Consider the following 23,053-nt stretch of genomic DNA (forward strand, 5'->3'; position numbering starts at 1 on the left):
TTTGTTTTGCCTGATTGTCACCTGGTCTGGCACTCCTCACCCAGCCCATTGTTCAGTTCCCCCTTTCTCACCCTTTTGTCGTCGTTAAGTGCATATTGTCGCCGTCGCCATAAATACCTTAGTTGAGTGCCAGCACTCGTGTTGTGTACTTCCTCCGTTTGTCCCCATTATTCACGCTGTTTTTTTTTTTTCCAACCAACCGAATTTTTATACCCTACTCCTTTGACATGGTCCTAATATTTCCCATGGTTTTCCAGTTTTATGTGCTCACCGAAAGGCAAGATTGGGTGCCTTGTAGAACTAATCTGCACAGTCACAAATTTTATCACTTATTTTGGGTCAGTTATGCATTAGAACTAAATCTCAACCAAATGCTATGCACTGAGTGCATTGATGTTATCAGTTCTGGTGGTGCACATAAAGTAGACTCACAGAAGCCCACAGCAGTACTCAGCTGTCCACCTGGCTTACAGTAGCGTGGCAACTGGTGTCTTTGCTAGCAGCAGGGCTCATCAGGGGGTGATTCTTTGCCCCATACCGGTATGCTGGTGGAAGGATTTTAGTTCTGTGGGAGCCATTTCGAGGAAGTTTTTGTGGAGTCCAAGATGAGGAAGTTGCAAGAAATGGCTTTTGTACCCGTGGTGTTTGCGTTGTTGTTCCCCATGATGTTTACCAGCTTGCCAACTCTGTCGTGGGGTACTCTTTATTGGGGAAGCTAATGAGATGAATTGATACTACCCCCACCTTTTTTTCATAGGCACTTCTGCCTTTGCAGTTTAAAATGCCACCCCCCCCTCCCCTCCATTTCTGGCCTGAAGTAGTGCGAGGCAAAGTGCCCTGACGTCTTCTCAACTTCTCTGCCCATTACTGAAGTGCACACGTGGCCACACAATGTGCCATAAAGCTGTGGTTGTGCCTTTGTGTCAGTCATCGAAGGCGCTGGTATCCAGACACTGACCATATCCCCCCTCACCCCTCCCTACAAGCAACAGGAAAGAGAGCAATGGACAGCGGCAACTGATTGAACATATTAATACGGCAGGTTGTGGTGCCCTGACTGAGGGTTTCAACTTTGTAATATCGATAAAGTTCTACTCACTCACGCCAGTACAGTTGACTTTCTACCCGCATTGTCTACAGTTCACGAGACTTCCTTTCAAAAATTTGCGGAAAAAAAAGCGTACTGTGAAGTTGAAGGGTTTTGTAGTAATTTGCATCATTGCAGTATTATGGTACTTTCATTTGTGCGCGTTGAAACTGCATAAAAAACATCTCAGAGGTTCAACAATTTTATTTATGGAAATCGCTGTATTGTGTGTTTTGGTAATCAGCCTGGCGGCGTGCAGGAGCCACCAAAATTATAAAGACTGACTGTAAACAGCGAAGGGCTCTGTAATCAGTGCCAATGTGGCCGTGTTGTGCTCGTGTTTAAGGAGCCAGATTTCAGCACTGTTTAGATTCTAAAAGCGGTTGCTTCCCAGCGAAAGTAAAAACTGGGTTTTAAGAAAAATAATTGGAGCTCAACCGGTATGCAGATGCCTGCAACTATGGTTGCCACATTTCTGTGATGCAGCTTGTACTGGATGAGTAAACTGGTTTTACATCATTCCTATGCCGGCTGTTAGGCTTTGCTGTCAGTATACCAGGTGTTTCTATGGGTGCATTAGTGCAATATTTAGTATTTTCTTGTATTTACCAAGTCCTTTGTGTGATGTGGTCAACTTAAAGTAGAATAATTGTGTCCCAAGTTTTTATTTCTTGCTGGCTTCATTTCATTGGCTTGCTGCAATTTTCTTTTATATGCATGCTTGGTGTTGCACATTCACACTGGATAAAATGCCCGTTCTTCTTTCGTTGCAGAAGGAGGATAATTCAGCCCTTGCACAGTTCTACTGGGCTGACCAGGAACTCAACCTTGTGGCCACTGAGCTAGACAGCTTTGATGGCCGAAAGGACCCGGATCGATGCTCTGCACTGATCAACCAGCTTCGTGTCTGCCAGGACAGGGTAAGGCCCTCACACCTCCCAAGGCATGCAGGCTCTCACCAGTCTCTGTTTCTAGGTTTTGGGTATCTGCCATGACATCATGGATGAAGCCATACCGGATTCTCGGGCAGACCGCGACTTCCGTGCCAAGTTTCCCGACGATGTGCTGCAAGAAAACATGTCCGGCCTTCTGTGGTTTGGCGCTGAGGTACGATAGTAGGAATGTTTGCATGTCAAGTTTCGCAGTTATCTAGAGGGGAATGTGGCACTGCAATCGTCCACCACCGTGTGTGGATTCAATTAGCCCTTTAAAGCACTACACATTGGGTTACTGGGTTTCTTCTACAATGTTGCCTGTTTCGTATGATAAGTGCAGGGATCAAACCTGCAGTACCTACAATGGTTTGGGCATAGGTAAAAGGCATGTTCTGCATGCATTTAGTTCAAGTCTACATTGAGGGGCGCCTCCCCGCACCTACCCACCTTCCACTGTGAGTAATGTTGCTCCATTCGAAGGAGCCGATTTCATAGGGAGAAAGCGTGCACTTTTGTACAGGCCAGTAAAAAAGTGCAGTGCATCACACTGTCGTGCAGGGATCAGTATTGCAGAGCTTAACAACTTATTGTTCACCGGCCGCTCATGAAGTCCAGTATTTCAGAAAGCAGTTGGCACATATGAACAACGTTCCTACTTGCAGTACAACAGGATGCTGCTTCCAAGGGCCCCGTTTGTGCTCAAATAATAATGTCTCATCGCTACCAGTTTGAGATTTGGTGGCAGGGTTGGGTAAACTACACTGACTGAAATCTTTTCAGTTTTCTTTTATCATTTTTCACAGATGTAATTAACATAGAATATAGAAAAGCACTTTGGTGGAACATATACCGCAAATGTTGCATTGGCTTGCTAGACTGTTGAAAACGTGGGGCCACTTATAAACTTTGTTTTTGTAAGTTGCGCATTCTAACCTTAACGGGGTGCTTGGAGTAAAGGGGGCACAGGCATTATAAGCAATGCAGCCTTTTACAGTGGCAATTAAGAGAGGGGGGGTGGGTTAAAAGTGAGCAAATAATTAGTGCATTCATGGGATTTTTTTTTTTTTTTTTGAGCTGAAGCAACTGGAATCCACCATTACTTGCGATTCCCACATCAGTGTAGACACTAGTGCCACTCCCCCCCCCCCCCCCCTAGGCAATTGCAAAAGCGGTATTGTTTGTAGTAATCAAGGTGTAAATATTCTGTCCTAATTGCAGTGCCTGGCTGCCGGCTCAAACATCATGAACCGAGATTTGGAGAGTGCACAGATGCGGCCTCTAGCAAGGGCACTCACGAGATCTTTGGATAACGTCCGCTGCCTTTTACGGGAACAGTGCCTTCGCAATCCACACGAGTACCCTGAGAAGGTGGGTATGCCGGTGTGGCAGTGATATCGCATGAGAGAGTGTGCTTTTTCTGTGTTAGCTGACCATCAGAGCAGCAGATAAACTGTTTATTGCATACATTAAACATACTTTGACAAAAGACGAGCAGAGTACAATGGCACCACAGACATCATGTTCTGTGGTTTCACAACGTGCTCACATTACAGGTTTAAATGTTTCATTGTAAAAAATTAGTGGTACTGCATTAAGTATGCCATTGACTTTTATTGACATTGATTGAGTCTATTTAGCGTCAAGTGAAGTGGCAGGCAGCTTTATGTATTGTCAGTGGTAGCCACTTCCACCCGATTTGCGCCTTCCTGCATCTCAAAGGAAGTGAAAATAAAGAAAGTTTATGTGCTTTGAGTCTAAGCCCATGTTGCAACTTCAAGCACCTGGTGTTAAACAATATAGGTGCTCATAATGTATAGATTTGGAATAAAGGACCTAGTGCAGTAGTTCTCACACATGGCCCCGCAAAGGTCTCCTCTTTCCTCCGCTTTTCTCTGGTTCCTGTGTTGCAAAGCAAAACAAATGCGGTGTGTAACAATCAGCCCGCAGTGGTGCTTGTGTTCACCTGTATTTCTGCGAGGACAAAATGGGCACTTGGTAAATAAAATCTACTGAACACCAGAAGGCTTCACGAGAATAGATAAATTTCAACATTGTTGGTGTTTTTGTGGCGCATATTGGCATGCTTGGTTGACAGACCTTTTTTTTTTTTCTTTTTTGCAGCTGAAAGAGGCTCTAAAGACGTTTGACAGGCTTTTTGCTGAATTCGAATTGAGGTAATGTCTTATCGTGTATTTTGAGAGAGAAAAAAAATAATCTGTTCTTTGCCCTAAACCCTTCTTGTTTAACTTTTCAGCTATGTGAGTGCTATGGTGCCAGTGAAGTCTGCCAAGGAGTACCACTTGCAGCAGCAAGTTGTGGTGCTGTTCTCTGAAACCTTGCAAAGGTGTGTCCTTGTGAAGCAACAAAGATTTGTTTACTTTATTTTCAGGAGCGTGGGTTTTGTGCAGCCTTCTGCACGCAGTTACAAAGGCTGCAGTGGGGGGGGGGGGGGGGGGGGGGGGGGCTAAAGTACCACTGCTAGGAATGCTGTTTCCATGCAAAAGCAGTTGTGGGACCACATGAAAAAGACTGTGCCTGACATGCATAGTGCTTCACCCTGCCTTTTTTAATTAAGCTGTACCATCTAGTCTAACAGCTTTAAGTGTGGGCACTTTTTTCTGTCATCGTCGAATGCAAAATCTGAGTGTTATTTTCATAAACTTTTTCTTTACCATGCAAGACCGCCTTTTGCCTCTTGGGACTGTTGGCCAAAGTGCTTTGCATGTTTCACCACCTTTTGTTGTGCCTTACTTTCAGAGCACTCAAGGTGAGGCTGGTGCCCCAGGAGATGGTGGACACCTATGACCCAGCACTCATGTTCACCATTCCAAGGCTTGCAATTGTGGCGTAAGTGATTGATATCAAGCTTTTTCTACTCCAAAAGGGACTAATGACATTCTCTGCTTACCAGTGGGCTGTTGCTATTTCCCGACGGGCCCTTGAACGTTGACAAGGATTCTTCAAGCCTTTCCGAGTTGTTCCGGCCATTCTACAGTCTTCTATGCAAAATTCGGTAGGTTGTAATTTCTCCCTTGTGTATTTAGTTGCACGCTATGCCTACTTTAAAAATAAAGTAGTTTAAAACAACTTTTTTTTTTCTGCAAAAGCCTAATTTCTGCACATTGACAACTAAAAAAGTCCTCCCCCCCCCTCCCTATGCAAGCCCCATTCTTTTGAATACAGCGGGCAGCAGTTTTAGTTGCAGATCACCTGCAGAATGTTAGAGACAAGTTTCAAAGCTGTTGTGAATGAGAAACTGGCATTGTTTGGGCATGCTAGGCGTCGGCAGGGGGTTGCAAAAGGGGAACTTGCCCCCCACGTTTGACCCCTTCAAGACAACATCCTGCCGATGCCCATGATGCTAGGTATGAATTTTTGATTGAACGCCGCTTCAATTCACGTCTTGATTTTAACAACTTTGTTGTTTTGGAATTTACCTGTACTGGTTGGTGCACTTAAAACATATGGACACGGCACTTCATGTTGCATTTATTTCACTTTTGTAATTTTTCTTTCTAGTGAGCTGCTGTGGACTTTGTCAAGAGAAGAGCTCTGGCTCCTGGAGAAAACCTTATGTCAGCTCGAAGAGCCCAAGAAGACCTCAATAGCTTCTGAGAAGTGCCCGTTTAGTGCCGACGAAGCACTGGACTCTGACGTGTACATCAATCTTTTCTACCGCAACTATAATGGCTGCAAGCAGTTCATCGAAGACTTCTACAATCACAACTTTGTGCCCCCTTCGGACAGTGAGGCCACCGTGCCGTTCCAGAAGCGCCTTCGGAGGCTTGGAATTGATCCGAGGGACCTGCTGCCCTCCAAGCGCTGCAGCCCCTTGGCCCAAGGGGTGGTTGTGGCCTCGCAGAGCCCATCGCGGCACTCCTCTCTGCCACCCCTGCTCGAGCAGCCGAGTGCAGCGGACAGTGACAGCAGTGCAAGCTACGATTCGGACGACAGCGCACTCTCCGAGAACTGGTGGCCCCTTTTCAGTGACACTCTGCAGCCGTCTGCCGATGCACTGGGCGAACAGCCGAGGCAGGGCTCGCGGTTGCTGGCGACACCCTCCAAGGTGGCCAGTGCTTCGGACAGGGCACCCGTCGTTCCACAGATTCGACGTCTGCAGAGTGAAGAGCTGCCATCGCCCTGTTTGAGCTGCAAAAGTCTGACCAGCCTGTCAAGTACCGACTGGGATTGCATCAGGTATGCTGATCTTCAGTGGCGCACTCCTGTGGGAAATGGTCTGATCTTCTGCTTGTGTGGGGTTCTGTTCCACTTTCATGCCTTAGTTACCAAAGCACCGACACCAGTTCCTACAACTCGGGCTGCCATAATGACGAGGAACTTGCCCTGGCCCTGCAGGCCGTGGAAGTGGCACTGCGCAACGAGGCTCGCTCTCGGTTCAAGAGCAGCGACGATCTTATCCACCGGCTCTTTGTGGGCATTTCTGGTGAGTTGCGGGTCCCATGTGCATAGCTGCCAGCTTTCTAAAGCAGCTTCGCTTTAATCGTGATGCAAGAGTATAGAACTTGAGCGAAAATTTAACTTCAAAATGGGGCAGTCAGTGCTTGGCTGCGGACGCCGTATTTCTGATGGAACCAAAAAACAAAATGTGCGTGTGCGGTTGCCACACTAAAGAACCCGAGGTGGTCGGTGGGTTCTTTATAAATTCAGAAATATTTTTCTTTTAGTTTTACACAGTTATTACCCATCAAGTTAACTAGCTTTATAAGAATTTGGACATACCCGCCGTGGTGGCTCAGTGGCTAAGGCGTTGCGCTGCTGAGCACGAGGTTGCGGGTTCGATTCCCGGCCACGGCGGCCGCTTTTCTGATGGAAGCAAAAAGCAAAAACGCCTGTGTGTACGAGATTTCGGCGCACGTTAAAGATCCCCAGGTGGTCAGAATTAATCCGGAGCCCTCTACTACGGCGTGCCTCATCGCATGCGTTGCGTCAGCGCGTTAAACCCTACAATCAATGAATCAAGAATTTGGACATAATCTATTTCATTTGCCACGACTGCAGTGAAAAGACAATGGCTTGCTCAGATGGTTTCACCAGTGCATTTGTATTGATACCAGCTGTTTTAGAATACCGCAAACATGCACTCAACCCGACTGCCCAGCGTGTGGCCTCATGGGGGTGGGAGAAGGGTTGCCTGATCAGGTTATTGAATGCCGAATTTTGGAGGCATTCAATGAAGTAAGAATGCATGGATTGGAAGTAGTGTTATGCACAGAGGACAACACTACTACTAAATACGTCTTGGAGACGTGCCCTCCAGTTAGTAGCCACGAGAAAAAATTGTGCAGATGCCTTTGTAGGTAAAATACAGCTCTTCACAAAAGAAGCAAATTTAACCCATTAAAGGAGCCATGAAGAGAAAATGCAAGTTGGTTTTATTCGAAAGATTTCGTGTTTTATAGTGCCCCCAGCGCTTGTCCGGATACAAACGGTGCTTTATTTACTGAGAAATTAAACACTTTAGGTTAAAATTTTGATTTTCCCGCTCAATCGTGCGTTTTCGTGGTCCCAAATGACATCACAGGAACCGACCGCTCTGCAGCCTAGAGTACCTTCATTCACGCATCCGCCGTACAGGGTAGAGACACGTATACGCTGGCGCCGCCATTTTCGGTTGCTCGCTCGCCGCCGAAGCAAGTCATTGTGTCAAAACCGCGCTAAAATTATCGCCGCAACGCGGTTTACTGAAGAAGTTTGAATCATATTGTCTGTTTCGCGTTGCTAGGTCTCGTGGGAAACGAAAAGAATAACGCGTTGAGCCCGTTGGCCCAATTGCGGCGGCACGGGACCGTTCAAAGGTTGTCTCCACCCTGTACAGCGGTGTTGGTTTGTTCCCGCGTTTCTTTACGTTCCGTAACCTAGATGGTGCCACCATACCGTGGCAAGCGTTTGGTTTGTTTTTGCCCGCATTTAAACCTGGCTTGTTTTTGTTCTGGGAGAAAATATTCGTTCCCTGAAACAGTGCTCGCTCGACAAATGGGATCACGTAAGACACCGTTGCTTGCGTCAATCGGCCAGTGTCGTCTGAGACAACCCCAAGCACCGTAGTGCTGTGCAGCTGAATCAAGCATGCTGTGCGCAGTACGAACAGCAGAACGCATCAGTACTTCTATGTTTACATGTGCTTTCGTAACTTCCACTGTTTGTCCCATCATTCTTATTGCTTTGTAAAGAATGTGCCCTAAATTTAAGCGCAAATCGCTCGTTCGTCTAGTTTGTAAGCTCTACCTAATTTGCGTCTGCTTCTGCCAGCCTCCGCCAATCGCAGAGCTTAGCTCATGTGACATCATAGGTTTTGTTGCGGGAAATGAGCTGGTGGGTCGCATGACCATTCCCGTTTTTCCTAATTATGTAGCTTATTTGAGCGAAGTTTACGTTAAAAGTGGTGTCAGTATGATTCTAACGAGACAATCTTTTGAATGAACCAAACTTGTGTTTTCTCTTCATGGCTCCTTTAAATAGCTGTATTTTTATCCCGAAAAAGTTTGATGGATGTGACAAAAGGCATTCCATTACAGGCACAATAAATTTATCCATCTGTCTTTCTTGTAGAGTTGTTTCATCCTTTATTTGATAGCAAATGGTGCTTTAAATGAGGTCAATAGATCATTTGAAAGTTCTGCTAAGCTGGGGCTTAGAATGGGAAAAATTTGTTGTTATAGCCTCCTTGACTTTTTTCACAGGAGCCAACTATTTGTTGTCCTTTTGTGACACATTTGCTGATGGAGGATCTGACCTTTAACAGCTGTCGATGCTTATAGGCTGTCTTTGTTGGTCGAAGCGAGGACCCAGTTATGATGGAACTGCGCATTTGCTGTTTTTCAAGGTGTGGCCGACCAGCTGCAGACCAATTTTGCTGGTGAGATGAGGAACATCCTGAAGTGTGTGTTTGAAATGAACAGCTCTTCCAAGCAAGAACTCCCCACCCCTCCTCCGGAAGCAGAGGTGGGTTTGCGTTCGACTCCTGACTCTTGTGGTACTGCTTGGCTTGCTCGCACAGGTCCATGATGGGGGTGTGCTAGCGTGTTCCATGACAGCATGGGTCTCACTCCGATTCTTGTAATCATTCTGCATGTTTCCTGTTCTGATCATGTCCTTTGCTCTCTGATGAGACAAAGCCATTGCATCTGAAAACAAATGCTGTTTCCAGAACAAGGGCTTTGTACCTCTCGGTGACACTAAATTAAGGGATCTGCATGTGTGAAGAGGTGTTAGTCTTGGCCTTATTTTTTTTTCTTTTGGTTTCTCAAGAGCACATTGGCACAGTTCTAGAAGTGTTGGCGAAGTAATTACATATTTGAATGTAACTTCATGTTGAAGGATTTCTTGGTTTTTGGAACTGATTTATGCCCAGGCAAGTGTTTGGCAAATGATCAAAGTATCACCAGTGCCTGTTTGTCTTTCGCACGTATCATTCAAAGCACAGGTATCCATGGTGCTCATGACTGTAACTGACAGCATTGCAGCTGCTGCGCTCTGCTCCAAGTTGCTCCAAAATCCTGGTGGCTTTTTAGTCATGACCATAAAGGCAGACAAAAAGAGGCCACTTCTGGAGGAAGTGAATATGAAAGTTCTAGTAGCACATCAGTGATACGATCGTGTCTGGTATGACCTAAGTACATCTTCTATACTGGGCTAAATTTCAAGTATTTTGGCATTAGGATGGATGATGTATATGAATCAGTGAGGGCTTCTTTTGGTCCTAGGTTATTGCTTTAACTTGAGATTTAATGCAGTGTGCCATATTTGACCACTACCACAACTCGCACTATTTCATTACAACTGTACCTAATTAGTAACTGCAGCTTTAAAATGAGCAAAGTGTAGCTGCCGCTTTCGCACTCATTAGTAGGCCAGGATGGGGTCAGTGAAAACAGTTGAACAAATTTTGGTAAACAAACATCATTTGCACTGGTTAGCTCAAAATCATTGCGAATATTAGAGTAATTCTGTATCATTCCTCTCAACTTTCCTTACTAATGACCCCCCACAGTCATTCCTCTTCGCACTTGGGCCTAAAGTGCACTGTTTGTGCCCTCTCCTCCCAAATAACGAGACCCTATGTCAGCCACAAAAATATAACTCCTCCGCACTGTTTACTTGCATGCTTGTCTCCTCCAGCTTCTGGCAGTGGAGTATCCGATATGCAATTGCCTTCAACGCAACTGTGCGACTTCAGAGAGTGAGATTGGGAAAATGATTGCATTACTACGTATGTAGGAAAACTCCGTATAAGCAAGTGGAATCTTGTTAGTGCAGTGTTGGTGCCTTTGTTTTCAAAAAGTACAAATTCTAGCTGAAAACTTTTCTCTGCTGCTGTTAATTTTCATTAGCTTCTTAATTACATTTTGGAGAACGTCATGATCTTTAGTAGTGCTTGCATGACAGTTTAAATTACCCACATTTTCCTGCACCAAAAGCTGAAAAGTTTTCTCTGAATCGTAATTTCGCCTCCTAAAAACTGCTTCATGCCCCTCATTGTTTGTTCCACCACCGAGCTAAATGCACATAAGCTAGGCTATAACAGTGCTTGCTGATGTAGCAGTTCTGCACTGCAGCCATTTCAGCATGACGATTTTGCAGTGATTTGAAGCAGTGCATCCGAATCCAGTCTACTCGGGATGTGGCTGTTTGTGGACTCCTCACATTTCACATGCCTTGTCTTTCTGCTGGTCCTGTGCTTTGTTTAAATGCTGCCCAACAGTCTATTACCGTGCAAGCGCTGTGGTTCATTCAGGTGGCACTGGCCAGGCGAGTGTTGTGAGGGCCCCAAAAAACCTTTCTCCCTCTGGCAGATCCCAGCCGAGAGGAGTGGTGCGGCAGAGCGCTCCCTCTTCTCACTTTCTTTCTTGGATGCGGTGGAAATTGAGGATGAAGAGGGCCAACACACCAGCTCTGGCCGCCGCTCAGTGGACAGTGCCCAGGAGGTTTTGCCTGATGACGTCTCTCTGGAGCTCTCCTCCGAGTCTGGACACGGAGGTAAGCTGGAGGTGTACTCCAGGGCTGTTTACATGAATGTCAGTGTGTTTCACATGGTGTACTAGGTTGCTGACAGCCCAAATCGCATTGGAGTGTCAAAGGTGAAGCTCCATGGAGTGAATTTTGACAAAAGTGACATGTGTCCTGCTTCGTTGACGTCACCCTCCATGCAATGAAAAGGCAGCAAACACCACTGGGTGAAGAAGCATGCATATGCTGAGAAGTGAGCCGTGATTGGAGGATACCTTCGGTCACACCTCCAGTCTGCAGTGAATGCTGCCACGCTGCTGAAGTACTAGCCTGGGTAGATTACCAGCCAACAGCCTTTCTTTTTGATGCCTGCCATGTAGTGGCAGCTGCCAGCCGTCATTCGGTACTTCTTTGCAAATTTTTGCATGCACGGGGTAAGCCCAACTTGACCGAACACACATTGAGGCCTTCCAGTGCCTTCTTTTTGCCTGTTACGATGCACTGCATGTTTGGGGCTTCTGTTGAGTGGCAAATATTGTTTGACATCGGTTACCGGTAATTTCTCCAGGTCTTTGTGTGCTCGGAATGAAGAATTGTCTCCATAAGCATTGAAGTGGGCACTTTTTCATATGGTACTGAAAAAGACTGCGTTTGCACATTTGACATTAATCCAGTGTGGAGTAACACACTTCCTTGGGTGTGTCTTGGGGTGAAGGTAGTGTTGCACATCTGATTATCCAGACGTAAGACTGGGGCCTGGTGTCTTGTTCCATTTTTCTTCAGCCAGTTGGCATTAAAAAAAAAAAAGGTGTTATTCTCTCTCTCTCTCGGCAATTATGAATGCTAAGGTGAGGCTTAGCTGTACGATACTGATAAAGGTGGAAACCTATGGGGTGGCACCATAAGAGCGAGGTGTGTTTTCAGCATATCTGCCAGCAAAAGTTGTAGGTGGCTGCTTATTAGTGATGTGAATTGTTCCTCGTGTGTGCATTTTGTGCCCCTGTGTTGTAACAGCACAGATGAGGTTTGCAGAAACCAGCTTAGGTTGACACTAAGGAAGGGACTGAACCTGTGTAAAGTGCACCCTGAAATTGCGTTTTCCCCGCAAGAGGGATCACGGTTAAAACTAATGTTGACAATGTACTTCTAATATTAATGTGGATTTCAATGTCTTGTAGTGCTAGCTGTTGTGCAGCAGGTCTTATATACAATAGTAAATGAAATTAATTACTGTAGACTGTTATCAACTTAGATGACCGTTGCAATATGGCTTAGTGGCTAAGACATTGTGCTACGGTGTACAAAGTTGTTTATTTGATTTCTGGCCATAGCAGCAGCTTCTATGATTGTGGTGAAAGCAAACTGCCTGCACGAAGGTTTGGTACATGCCGCTGAAAGAGCACAAGATAGTCAAAACAAATTAGTAGCTCTCCACTAAACTGCACCTACCACAGCCTAGGACGAGCCTCTGTTGTAGCTTTTGTATTAAAGATTACAAAAAACCGTGTGATCTGGTCATGGAAGCATTGCAAAACGAGGACATGGAGATTTACACAATACTTCACTTAAAAAGCAACATTATAAAGGGCATTTTATGAGCAGAGAAAATCTCCTGGAAGTTGGTTACTTGCTGCTTAAAACTAAAAAGCTTGGTTAGAACATTCTTGAGATATGTGGGGGTCAGGTGCATTGAAAACGCCCAAATATTCAGCAGCTGATGAATGCACGCTTTCAGTGGTCATGTAAGGTAAGAGGCAGTCACTTTGGGTCTTGCAAAGCATAGGCAAAAGACAGATGACGCACGGTTTGCTTTAACCAAACAGCTGGGTAAAAAGCAGATAACTACTCAGAGTGATGACAGAAACTGACATAAAATAGCAGTGGCTGGAAGCTGCAGGGAAGAGCCTGCATTTGGCATCTTGCCTCTGGCAAAGATTATTATGTTTCTCCTTCCATAATGTTCAGCCAGAAGCACATTGCACTCTGTAGAACTAGTTGAGCCCTTCCACTAAAACACTAAAATCTTCACATTCAGTTCTAGTTCTTGCTTAGTTGTGATGTGTGGTGGTGACCAGTAGTCAACTGCATAATGTGAATGTTGAAGCCAAGCTTCATCCATAAAAACTAAAAATGCTTCAAAAATCAATTTTGTAAGTCATTCTGCTTTAACTTAAACACAACTTTTGGATTCCGTTCTCCCACCACAAACTAGCTTCTCAATGTGAAGTGCTTATAGGTCCAGTTCATTTATTTGAAGGCATTACAAAGCCACCCTACCACAGTTACGTCCTTGTGTTTGCTGTCCATGCTCAGTGTGTTCAAAAAGGATGATAGTGAACTAAGTTTTTGTTACAGCATGAAAGATTGGACCATGTGCATGTTTTTGGTGTTCATTTGTCAGCAGTGCACAACTAGTAGTAAGACAGCTCAAATTGTGAGTGAGCCAGCACTGCTTTTCATCTTCTTGCCAGGCTTGTTCTTGACATGTTTGCAAACACTTGCGTACACAATTGTGACATAAAATGAGGGCTGTTCGCACTAGCTGTATTTGTTTTCATAAATTTCTAGCTTATCAGAGGGCTGTTTATATGGAGTTTGGAAGAAAAGCATTTGTTCCAATTCCTTCCTTTGTTGTGCCTATTTGAAAACTGACTTTTACACTTGCACAATGGATGCAAACAGCTGGGCTTTTAGCAAGATGCTAGCTTGCATCTATATTAAGGGAGTCTGTACTTCAACTACAGTTTGAGACATATTCTTGGTTAGTACCTGCCTAATCAGCATCTATTTCACAACAAAAAATTGTTCGTGTATGTCCACATATCCATAGCAGTATTCGGACCAACTGCCAGGTTTCGTAAATGTGTGTTGTCAAATTATTTATTTGCAGGGTACTGCCGACCTTTAGTACAAAGTCCTTGCCAGGAGGGGACAGTAAAAAGACAAAAAAAAAAAAAGCATTCTAACGAGTTTCAGCAGCTTCTTGAAATGAGCGTAAACATGTTGAATTGTGTATGATGGCCCAAATCAGCTCGGCACTTTGTTGTGGCTGACAGTAATGTGTGGATTGGCAGAGCATAGATGGGCCTTAGCCAAGCACCCTTGCAATGCCCAGGTAACCCAGTGTGGATGCCGGATGAGGTGACTGCCAACTGCATGGACTGCAATGCCCACTTCACCCTGCTCCGCCGAAGGCACCACTGCCGCCGCTGCGGAAAGGTGGGTGGCTCCCTGCCGTGGGCGGGCAGCAGCAGTGTGGCCTGACCGCTGGCGGGTGTTGTGCAGATCTTCTGTGCCCGCTGCAGCGCCCATTCCATCACGCTGCCCCGGTACGGCCACTACAAGCCCGTGCGCGTCTGCAACTCGTGCTTCATCTGCCGCGTCACTTCTGTGGTCGAAGAGCTGGTCCACGGCTGTTGACCTCTGCGCTTCAGCTGTGCCAGCTCACCCTGGTGTGCAAGGGGCCTGTGATGAGAACCTGCCAAGTACTGCTACACACCTGCCATTAGCCGTGCTTGAGTCGGTGTGTCCAACACGTTCATACTGCAGCAGTCGTGGAAGTTTTCTAGTCTTGTATTAACCGTGTACTAACGCTAGTGCTGACGAAATAGACAACTTTCGCAGTTGAAAGGCAGTGCGTGCTGTTGTGTGTGTGTGTGTGTGCGCATGTGTGTAGCCCCCCTTCTTTCTGCTAGAAGATACGGAAGGCTTTCATTTTGTAAGTGGAATTTGTGCCAAAGCTTTACATTGCATTCCCCCTTCCCCCTTGAAAACATCTTTTTGTTGTTGTAAAATAGCTTAGGTGTGCTTTATTTTTACACATTATGAATGAATGAATGAAAACAAATTAGGTCGCAATTGAAGCCCAACATTGTTCTTTGTAGTTGAAATTTAGTGACATAAAAGGTGTTATGCAATCACATTGACTTCTTGTGTGCACTGGACGTTGTCTTGGCTGTACTGCAGCAAGATGTGCTCTCTGGTGGGTAGCAGACGTCACACGCCGACAGGCTCTCCAATCAAATGCCTGCAGATTGAAATATAAGACATCAGTCAGCAAATTAAATTGCTTTTGATACTTCAATATGCATTATGAATTAAGGCTATAATGTCATAACTTTTAAAACAAACAGTCATTTTTTTTTTTCCTCTTCACTGGGAATACCTTGGGAAGACTTGCTCCTTGCATCGCACATAGTTGCATACTGTAGCATGTTCGAACAAAAGTGATGTACAAAGTTGTTGCATTCCTTTATAGAACTCCATAGCAAATAACTTAATAGCATAGCAAAAAATAAATTAAGGCTTTCGTGAGCCAGCACAGGTCTCATTTGACACTTGTGCATCTTCTACATGTGGCCACTCTTTGAGCCTTTGAAGGTAGCATCAGACAACTGAATACAACGAATGGGAGCTTGGAAGACTGTGATGGGCCCTGTTCATGGCTTCTTCTCGTGCCACATCCCAAATACTCCAGAACTGAATGTGCAAATAAAGTTTGTAACTGTAAGCCACCATAGAATGCAGGTAAGCATTGAGCAACTCTAGCAACCAGTCCAAACACCAGGCAGCACTGGACTACATTGCAGCGATCCCATTTGCATAGGTGCCCCAGTGTGGTTGCATATAATCTGAACATCCCCTTGAAAAACTGTGCAAGGTAAGTGTTCGTTTGGGAAAATCGTTCTGCCATTACCAGTAGTTTATATCCTCCAAGGGCTGAAGTTGAGCATATCTAGAAGTGAACTGCAGTGTGGGTCTTAATCAAGGAAGCTCTGAAAAGATTTTGCTGTGGCTAGATATCTATCATCGATGCGAATGTTTATATGCGAAGCCGAGTGGTTTGGGGCATGCAGTACACCAGTCTGGCCATTTCCAGGGATAAACAAACCCTGGACCCTTGTACAGGCAGGAGAAAACGAGCACCCCAATACAGGAAGGCACATTTGCCTCCGCTCCATCGTAAATGCCTGGAAATTATTCCTTTGCACTCTGCAACATGGGCTCTCAATGTCATCTGTACAAGCATTTCATTTCATAATACAGTCGAACCTTGTTATAAGAGACATGGATGGCTGCCCTATCTTTCCCATTAAATTGACCACTTTTATAACAGACATCGGATGTAGAAGACAGTTGGTTCTAAGGGACAAGTCATCCTTGAACTTTAATCAACAATCTCGCTTGTAACAGACATTTTAACTTCAGATGCAGTGCCACCAGTCACTAATTGCAGTTGCTTCCATTGTGGAAACACAGGCGGACGACAGACGCCTGCAGTCACTATTTATTTTAACTTCAGCAAACGCACAGTGGTTCAGTCAGCTATGAAATGACGATGAGAAGCCCTGCCAATGGAAATGCAACTTACAGAAGTGGTTGAAGCTTGCTGCCATCCCTTGAAGCGCGACTGCACATGCGGGCTCTCCCATTCGCGTAGCTCCCAATCAAGAAGCATCGCAGATGTTGAGTCCTGCAAGCGTAATGAATAGCCTGAGCACATAGCGGAAGAAGCTGTGCGCCCTGGCTATTCAACAGGCTTGTGAACTCAACATCTACGATTCATCTTCCACAAACAGTGAAAGGAAAGAAAGCTTGTCGAATCGGTTGTAAAAAAGCAGTGTAAATACAGTCCTGAAGCAAACAAAGATTCAGAACTGTTTCATAAATTCTGGGCACCAAACATAAATTAGAATGAATCTTTTGCAACATGCTGTAGTGTTCTTTTGAGCTTATTTTAGTCGTACGGTGCCCACATTGAACTAAGGTCCGATTAGTAAGTGAAAACATGGTTCCCTGCTTTTAAGAGACATCTCGTATGAGACAGAAACTGCTCCCCGGTACATGTCTCTTATAAAGGGGTTCAACTGTAGTGGCAACCCACAACTGACTTGCTATAGGGTGAGAAAAAAAAAGTCCTGTGAAGTAAGAAATGAAAAGATCTGTAATTCAATTGAGTGGCCTTTAATTTAATTAGCCTTTAATTTGGTGCTACCCAAAGCAGTTTCAGCTTTTGTTCAATGGTAAGCGACGATTGTTTTTTTAGAAATAAAGTTATCATTGCTCTCTTGGTTCCCTTTCATGTTTGTGTAACGCAGCCCACACATTGTGAAGGGCTGCATATAATTTAACTTTCGTTACCGCGAGAAATTGACCAATTTTGAGGGGTCTAACAAAAAGTTTTTCTGTGCTATACATACTGGTTAGGCACACATTGCAGTGACATAAAATGCAGATTATTCCACGCGCTTTCCAACGACATCAGTTTTAATAATGTTTTCATAAATAATGATTGCGAAAAAAATTATCAAAATCAAAATTTTTGTCCAGGCGTCGAAGAAAATAAAAAATGGGAAGTTGTGTATAATATACCACCACTAGTAGAAAAAATTTAGAATATACATTTTGTAGGTAAACATTTCAAAAACCCGTCCTAGAAAAAAGATTGCGTTGCACGGTACAATTTGTCCGATATAAAAGAAAATGTTAGCACGCGGGGTGCCCGTGCCTTGCGGTGAAGCCCAACCTCTATTTCAAATATTGCTATTTTGGATGGTTCTCTAGAAGAAATCTGGTGGTTTGACATCATTAAAAACCCCAATTAGCCTTCACGTGATTTATAAACACTTTGTCAATGATTATGACCAACACAATATTGAAGGCAAGCAAGCTATGCGAAAAAATCCGCTTGGAGTTGAAAACCAAACTTTGTGGTGGATGCGTGACGTTCTGATCATCGCTTATCAGTCAGAACTTTAATTTGCGGTTTATTATCATGTTCTGATTCGCTCTGGTAGCCCTGCTAGCAGGAATAAGGTACGATGCGCTAGAATCGTGCCCAGGAAGCTTTCACCAAGCCACCGTCGTGCTATGAAGAGAGTTCAGCATTGCAAGCCTACTACGTTGCAGCGCCACCTAACAATTTTGAAAAGAAACAATTACAAGGCTGTTGGAGACTTTGTCAGAATAGACAGCTCTACTAAGAAGCGACACTAGACTTCCGGAAATACCCTCAGACAAAACCGAAACTGGCCGGTGAGCAGCTGGCGGTGTTCAAGGCCGATTGGTAGCGTTCTCCTCGTCTGAACTGATATCCGCCGACTCGGTGTTATCTTTTGACTTTCACCTGAAGCTGTAATCACAGAAGTAAGGCGTGGGTTAAGTGGAAGCACGAGCGGCACGCCCGTTTCGAGGCACAGTAGTGGGCAACGGAGGCGCCATGGCAAATGAGCTTGTAGTTGGGTAACTGCGTAGTAGCACCAAATATGAATTTCGCAACGCAAAAACAAAACCGAAACTGTTGGAAACTGGCTGAAAATGCCAGGCACACTTGCTAGGCATGCGAGGGACCATCAGAAATAAGATTTGCCAGAATAAAGCTATCCTTTCTCCGAACCAAAGATCACTAGTGAATAGCTGGTGTCATTTTCAAGTAATTATCACCTCTCAACGCTGTCGGATTACAAAGCTGACAACATTATTTGGTACTTGACTTGCCAGGAGCCTTTTAACAAAAAAAAAATTATGGTAATGCAGCCTAACCACGAGCGGCATGTGTTTTTGTCAAGTGCAGCGGCCACGCCCCCTTCCTCAAAAACACACGCACCTCCCCTCGCAAAAAACGCTGTCAAAAAATCTGAATGTCGCCTGAGCGGGAAAATTTTAACTGATTCTAAAAGGGCAGTGCCTAGAATAACCACTGGCCGCATTAGGTGTACGAGAAACGAGTACGACGTGTCGAAATAGGCAATATAAATCATCCATCACCGGTGATCGATTTGAATAGGCGTGGTAACGAAAGAGTTAAAGCATTTGCAGCCAAGGAGGCACTGCTACCTAGAAGAAGCAATAGAAATGACCCGAGCAATTTCCCAGTGCAGCGGCGGACTGCCAGACACTTCGTTTAGCCTAATGCACCAGTAATTTTGGAGTTTTGCTGCTGGTTGTTGTATACTGTCGCACAGTGAAGGAGACAAAGTTCTCGTAGAAATAAACTTTTATTGAAGCGAACTTTGCCGTCAAGTAGTACCATACTGTAGTGTGTTCTTTTCTGCAAATTTATCTGTTGTGCTCTCGTTACAAGAAACATCGAATTAGGTCAAGAACATTTCTAATTAAACAAGAACACCATAATGACGGCAAAACATTTTTCAATTAAATAAGATGGCTCGTGTGGTATACAAAACAACCTGAAGGAAATGCACTTCGTTTCAAACACAGATAACAAAACACATAAGTAAACAAAAGGCAAGGTTCATGGCAATACAAATAGTCTGTCAGTAAAAAGGGTCCACTCTCTTAAGTCTTCTAATGGTACGTATGACTACAGGCTGAATTTTTAGGCATTAAAAAAGCGCGCTGTTAGGGTTTCCATCTGCCTTGTTTTTGACCGGCCTAACCAGTTTTTTAGACAGCAGGCCGGTTGCCGATCTGTACTGTGGGGACCCTTGTTTCCCTACGCCTCGCCTGCACGTTTTCGCGAGCCGGGAGCTGCCATTTTGGGCAGCCGGCGCGTCACGCAAGTCTTGACCTCTTCGTGACCCCATGCGACGTGCCGAACCGGCTTGCCGCGAACGTGTGCGCAAGGGAAGGAGGACCAGTTTGTCACCTTCCTTTGCGCCACCCTCTCCCCTAGCGCCGGGAGACCTCCTCTCCCCCCCGAGCGCCGGGTGACCTCCTCTCTCCCCCTCCGAGCCGACCTGTGGGATGCGCGAATGTTCCTCGAAGACTCTGCTGAGAGATTCTGCCCTGATCGGTCGCACGGGATGCCTCCCCTGCTCCTGCGGCGGTGATGACGGATATCGAGGTCTGAGTCCCGCGGCTTCGGTGGCTCAGTGGCTAAGGCGTTGCGCTGCTGAGCACGAGGTCGCGGGTTCGATTCCCGGCCGCGGCGGCCGCTTTTCTGATGGAGGCGAAAAGCAAAAACGCCCGTGTGTGCGAGATTTCGGCGCACGTTAAAGATCCCCAGGTGGTCAAAATTAATCCGGAGCCCTCCACTACGGCGCGCCTCATCGCCTGCGTTGCGTCGGCGCGTTAAACCCCCACAATCAATCAATCAATCAATCGAGTCCCGCGGCTTGAGCGAGCGACAGGAGCCACTGTCTCCCCGCAAGCGATAGTCATGTTGTCTGGTATATGCCCTGTATCTGCCAGGCAATAAAGCCTCACTTTGGATTGCCGGAGGCTGTCTACCGCATGCGAGTACCCGAACCCGTGCGTGAGTCTTCGGATTCCACAGCGTTCGGCGCGTAGCGTTCTCTAGTGAAGCTAGCCGGGGTCCTCTGCTATCCCGTACATTAGCCCACAGTACTTAGGGACACTAGAGGGTTACGGTGCCGAGAATCTAAATACACCATTCTCGCAACTAGTAGTTGTTCAATAAGGCAGAAAGCACCCCAGCGTAAACGTCGTTTCTCTCACCCTTTCATTTTTCCGTGATGTAGCCAAAGTCTCCAAGCCATGGCCAACTACGGCAACATTTCTCTTGTGAGGAGACTGGCTTGCACTTTTATGATTTTTCGCCCGTAAACATAGAAGCACTAGTGCTTACAGCGCACACTATGCTGGCCGAAGTTGCACAGCCGTCAAGTTTGCTCCACTTGTCTGACACGCCACTGGCCAAATGGCATAAGTGCCATGAGCATACGTTATTTTTCATGAATGATTACTATCAACTGTAAAAAAAGTAAGCCGTGTAAAAATCTGGTCACCAAAACAAAAAAGTGTGCGGACAGTGGTTCTTCAGCGGTATCGTTATGCCATCTATGAAGGCACATGGTAACCAGGCTGACAAAAAATGTTTTTGCCATTGGCGGCAGCCTCAGTCAACTTACTAACTTTTGTATGATAAACCTGCCCCGGATATGTCATTGCTGACATCACGAAAAACAATGATAAACCTGCCCCGGATATGTCATTGCTGACATCACGAAAAACAATGTGCTGGGAGAATTGAAATTATGATGCCACACCAAATCGCGGCTGCTATTCACTGCGAGGTCACTGTGGCTGCCCAGGTGACGCGGGTACAGGTGAGCCAAACTGCACCTGTTCAGGGCGCCCACTTAAACTACATGGCGGCAGCGGCAGCAGTGCAGCCCTGAACAAGAAAAGCACTACCCAGCCTCGCGAGCTGACCTCTCCAAACGACGCGGCCAGTGATGCTGCTTTGCGCTCACCTGTGGGCACCCCATTGTGAAGCAGCCAGCTCAACTGATAAGAGTGCTGTGTTCATTGGGCAGACACAATGGAGCCAGTTGTGTTCAGCATGTAGAGTAGACTGTCTCTCGTCCTCTTTGAACACGGCATTAGAGAATGAACAGATGGTGCTCTGCATTCAAACCTCTCATCAAGTACAGTGGTTTGTGTCAATATTTATTTCAGGGAGCAGCTCCTATGCTTCCAGTTGCACTGGTGCTTGTTGCCTGCCCCACAGTATCGCAGTAACAATGTGCTGCCTCAAATTTACGCACATCAGCACTGGGGCCTTCCTTGTACACCCATATTTTTATCACGGCATGCTCTCTCTGCATGTGGACCAGATGGCACACAAAAGTAGCTGCCTTAAAAAAGCACGAGCCTAAATAGAATTTTTCTCCAGCATTATTTATTTAATTACAGTTGAACCCCTTTATAAGAGATGTAACGGGGAGCAGTTTGTCTAATATTAGAGAGGTCTATTATAAGCATGGTACCACATTTTCACTTTCAATGTGGGCACCGTACAACTAAAATAAGCTCAAAAGAATGCTACAGCATGTTGCAAAAGATTTATCCTTATCCTAATTTATCTTTTGCCTCCAGAATTTATGAAATAGTTCTGCATCTTTGTTTGCTTCGTGACTGTATTTACACTGTTTTTTACAACAGATTCTGCAAGCTTTCTTTTCTTTCACTGTTTGTGGAAGAAGAATCCTAAATGTCAAGTTCACAAGCCTGATGAATAGCCAGAGCGCACAGCTTCCTTTGACCCGATTTAGGGGAAATCCCCAAGGTGGAGTTAGTTTCTGTGAAGGACAATTTGACATCCACCTCAATGCAGCCGTACGGCTACAAAGTAAAGCTGTACAGCTTTCTCAGAAACTTCGTAGTTGAAGAAAAATTCGTCCTCGTCGGTAGCCATATGGCTGCATTGAGGGGGATGTCAAATTTTCCTTCGCACAGCTTCTTCCACTGTATACTCTGGCTATTCATCACGCTTGCAGGACTCAACATTTGCGATGCTTCTTGAATGGGAGCTACGCGATTGAGAGAGCCCACTGCGCACTCTTGGTATTCTTGGCTTGTGCAGAAGCCCGCATGCACGTTCGCACTTGTATGCATGGCGGTAAGCTTTAACCACTTCTGTACATTCCATTTCCATTGTCAGGGCTTCTCGTCATCATTTCATAGCTGACTGACCCACTGTGTGTTCGCTGAAGTTATGAATAGTGACTGCAGCTGTCTGTCGTCCCCTTTGATTCCACAACGGACACAACTGCAGTTAGTGACTGGTGGCACCACATCTGAAGTTAAAATGTCTGTTACAAGTGAAATTGTTGATCGAAACTCAAGGATAACCTACATCCAATCTTATACATCTAATGTCTGTTACAAAGAGGTCAATTTAATGGGAAAGACAGGGTAGCCATCCATGTGGGTGAATAGTGTCTCTTATACCCGATTTCATCCATGCCACGAGGTTCAACTGTAAATATTTATGTAAAAAAAAATAAGAGTAAGTTGGGTTATTTTTACATCAAACTAATCTTATGCTTTAAAAATGTAAGAAACAGCGCAAAGGACAGGACGTAGAGTAGAAGACAAAACACGCCCTCTACTCTACGTCCCGTCCTTTGCGCTGTTTCTTACATTTTTAAACATGCACCAACCAGCCCACTTGCTCCCCGTTCTAAGATAATCTTATGCAGCACTCGAAAGCTAGCATGCAAGTTTGTCTGTAGGCTGTTTTCTTTTAGCACATGCTTTTGGCATAACTCAAAATAGCCTCACGGCCTTTTTAGTGGATGAATTTCCAATGGCAGCTTTTATTTTCCCACATACGGCTGACTCCTGGCAATCCAGT

At 45.4% G+C, this 23,053-nt stretch overlaps 2 protein-coding genes across 6 annotated transcripts in view; one reads left to right on the plus strand and one right to left on the minus strand.

Moving 5' to 3' along the window:
- The window catches only part of LOC144156112 (lateral signaling target protein 2 homolog), a 52,047-nt gene extending 37,138 nt beyond the window's left edge, over positions 1-14,909 (plus strand). For both annotated transcript variants that reach the window (XM_077687935.1, XM_077687936.1), the window contains 13 exons: positions 1,861-2,007; positions 2,063-2,194; positions 3,241-3,390; positions 4,144-4,196; positions 4,277-4,366; positions 4,780-4,869; positions 4,934-5,035; positions 5,542-6,219; positions 6,306-6,466; positions 8,867-8,985; positions 10,836-11,019; positions 14,105-14,208; positions 14,275-14,909. In XM_077687935.1, the coding sequence (XP_077544061.1) occupies positions 1,861-2,007; positions 2,063-2,194; positions 3,241-3,390; positions 4,144-4,196; positions 4,277-4,366; positions 4,780-4,869; positions 4,934-5,035; positions 5,542-6,219; positions 6,306-6,466; positions 8,867-8,985; positions 10,836-11,019; positions 14,105-14,208; positions 14,275-14,409 (2,145 nt within the window). In that variant the 3' untranslated portion in view covers positions 14,410-14,909. The remainder of the gene's footprint in view (positions 1-1,860; positions 2,008-2,062; positions 2,195-3,240; positions 3,391-4,143; positions 4,197-4,276; positions 4,367-4,779; positions 4,870-4,933; positions 5,036-5,541; positions 6,220-6,305; positions 6,467-8,866; positions 8,986-10,835; positions 11,020-14,104; positions 14,209-14,274) is intronic.
- Positions 14,842-23,053, minus strand: part of Mms19 (MMS19 nucleotide excision repair protein) — a 53,994-nt gene continuing 45,782 nt past the window's right edge. For 3 of the 4 annotated variants that reach the window (XM_077687931.1, XM_077687934.1, XM_077687933.1), the window contains 2 exons: positions 16,361-16,462; positions 14,842-15,016 (listed from right to left, as the gene is read on the minus strand). In XM_077687931.1, coding sequence (XP_077544057.1) covers positions 14,986-15,016; positions 16,361-16,462 — 133 coding nt within the window. In that variant the 3' untranslated portion in view covers positions 14,842-14,985. The remainder of the gene's footprint in view (positions 15,017-16,360; positions 16,463-23,053) is intronic. The other variant, XM_077687932.1, reaches the window with a different exon arrangement.

This window comes from Haemaphysalis longicornis, unplaced genomic scaffold (assembly GCF_048455015.1).
Source record: "Haemaphysalis longicornis isolate Haplotype H1 unplaced genomic scaffold, Haemaphysalis longicornis Haplotype H1 scaffold_1, whole genome shotgun sequence".
Classification (NCBI taxonomy): Eukaryota; Metazoa; Arthropoda; class Arachnida; order Ixodida; family Ixodidae; genus Haemaphysalis; species Haemaphysalis longicornis.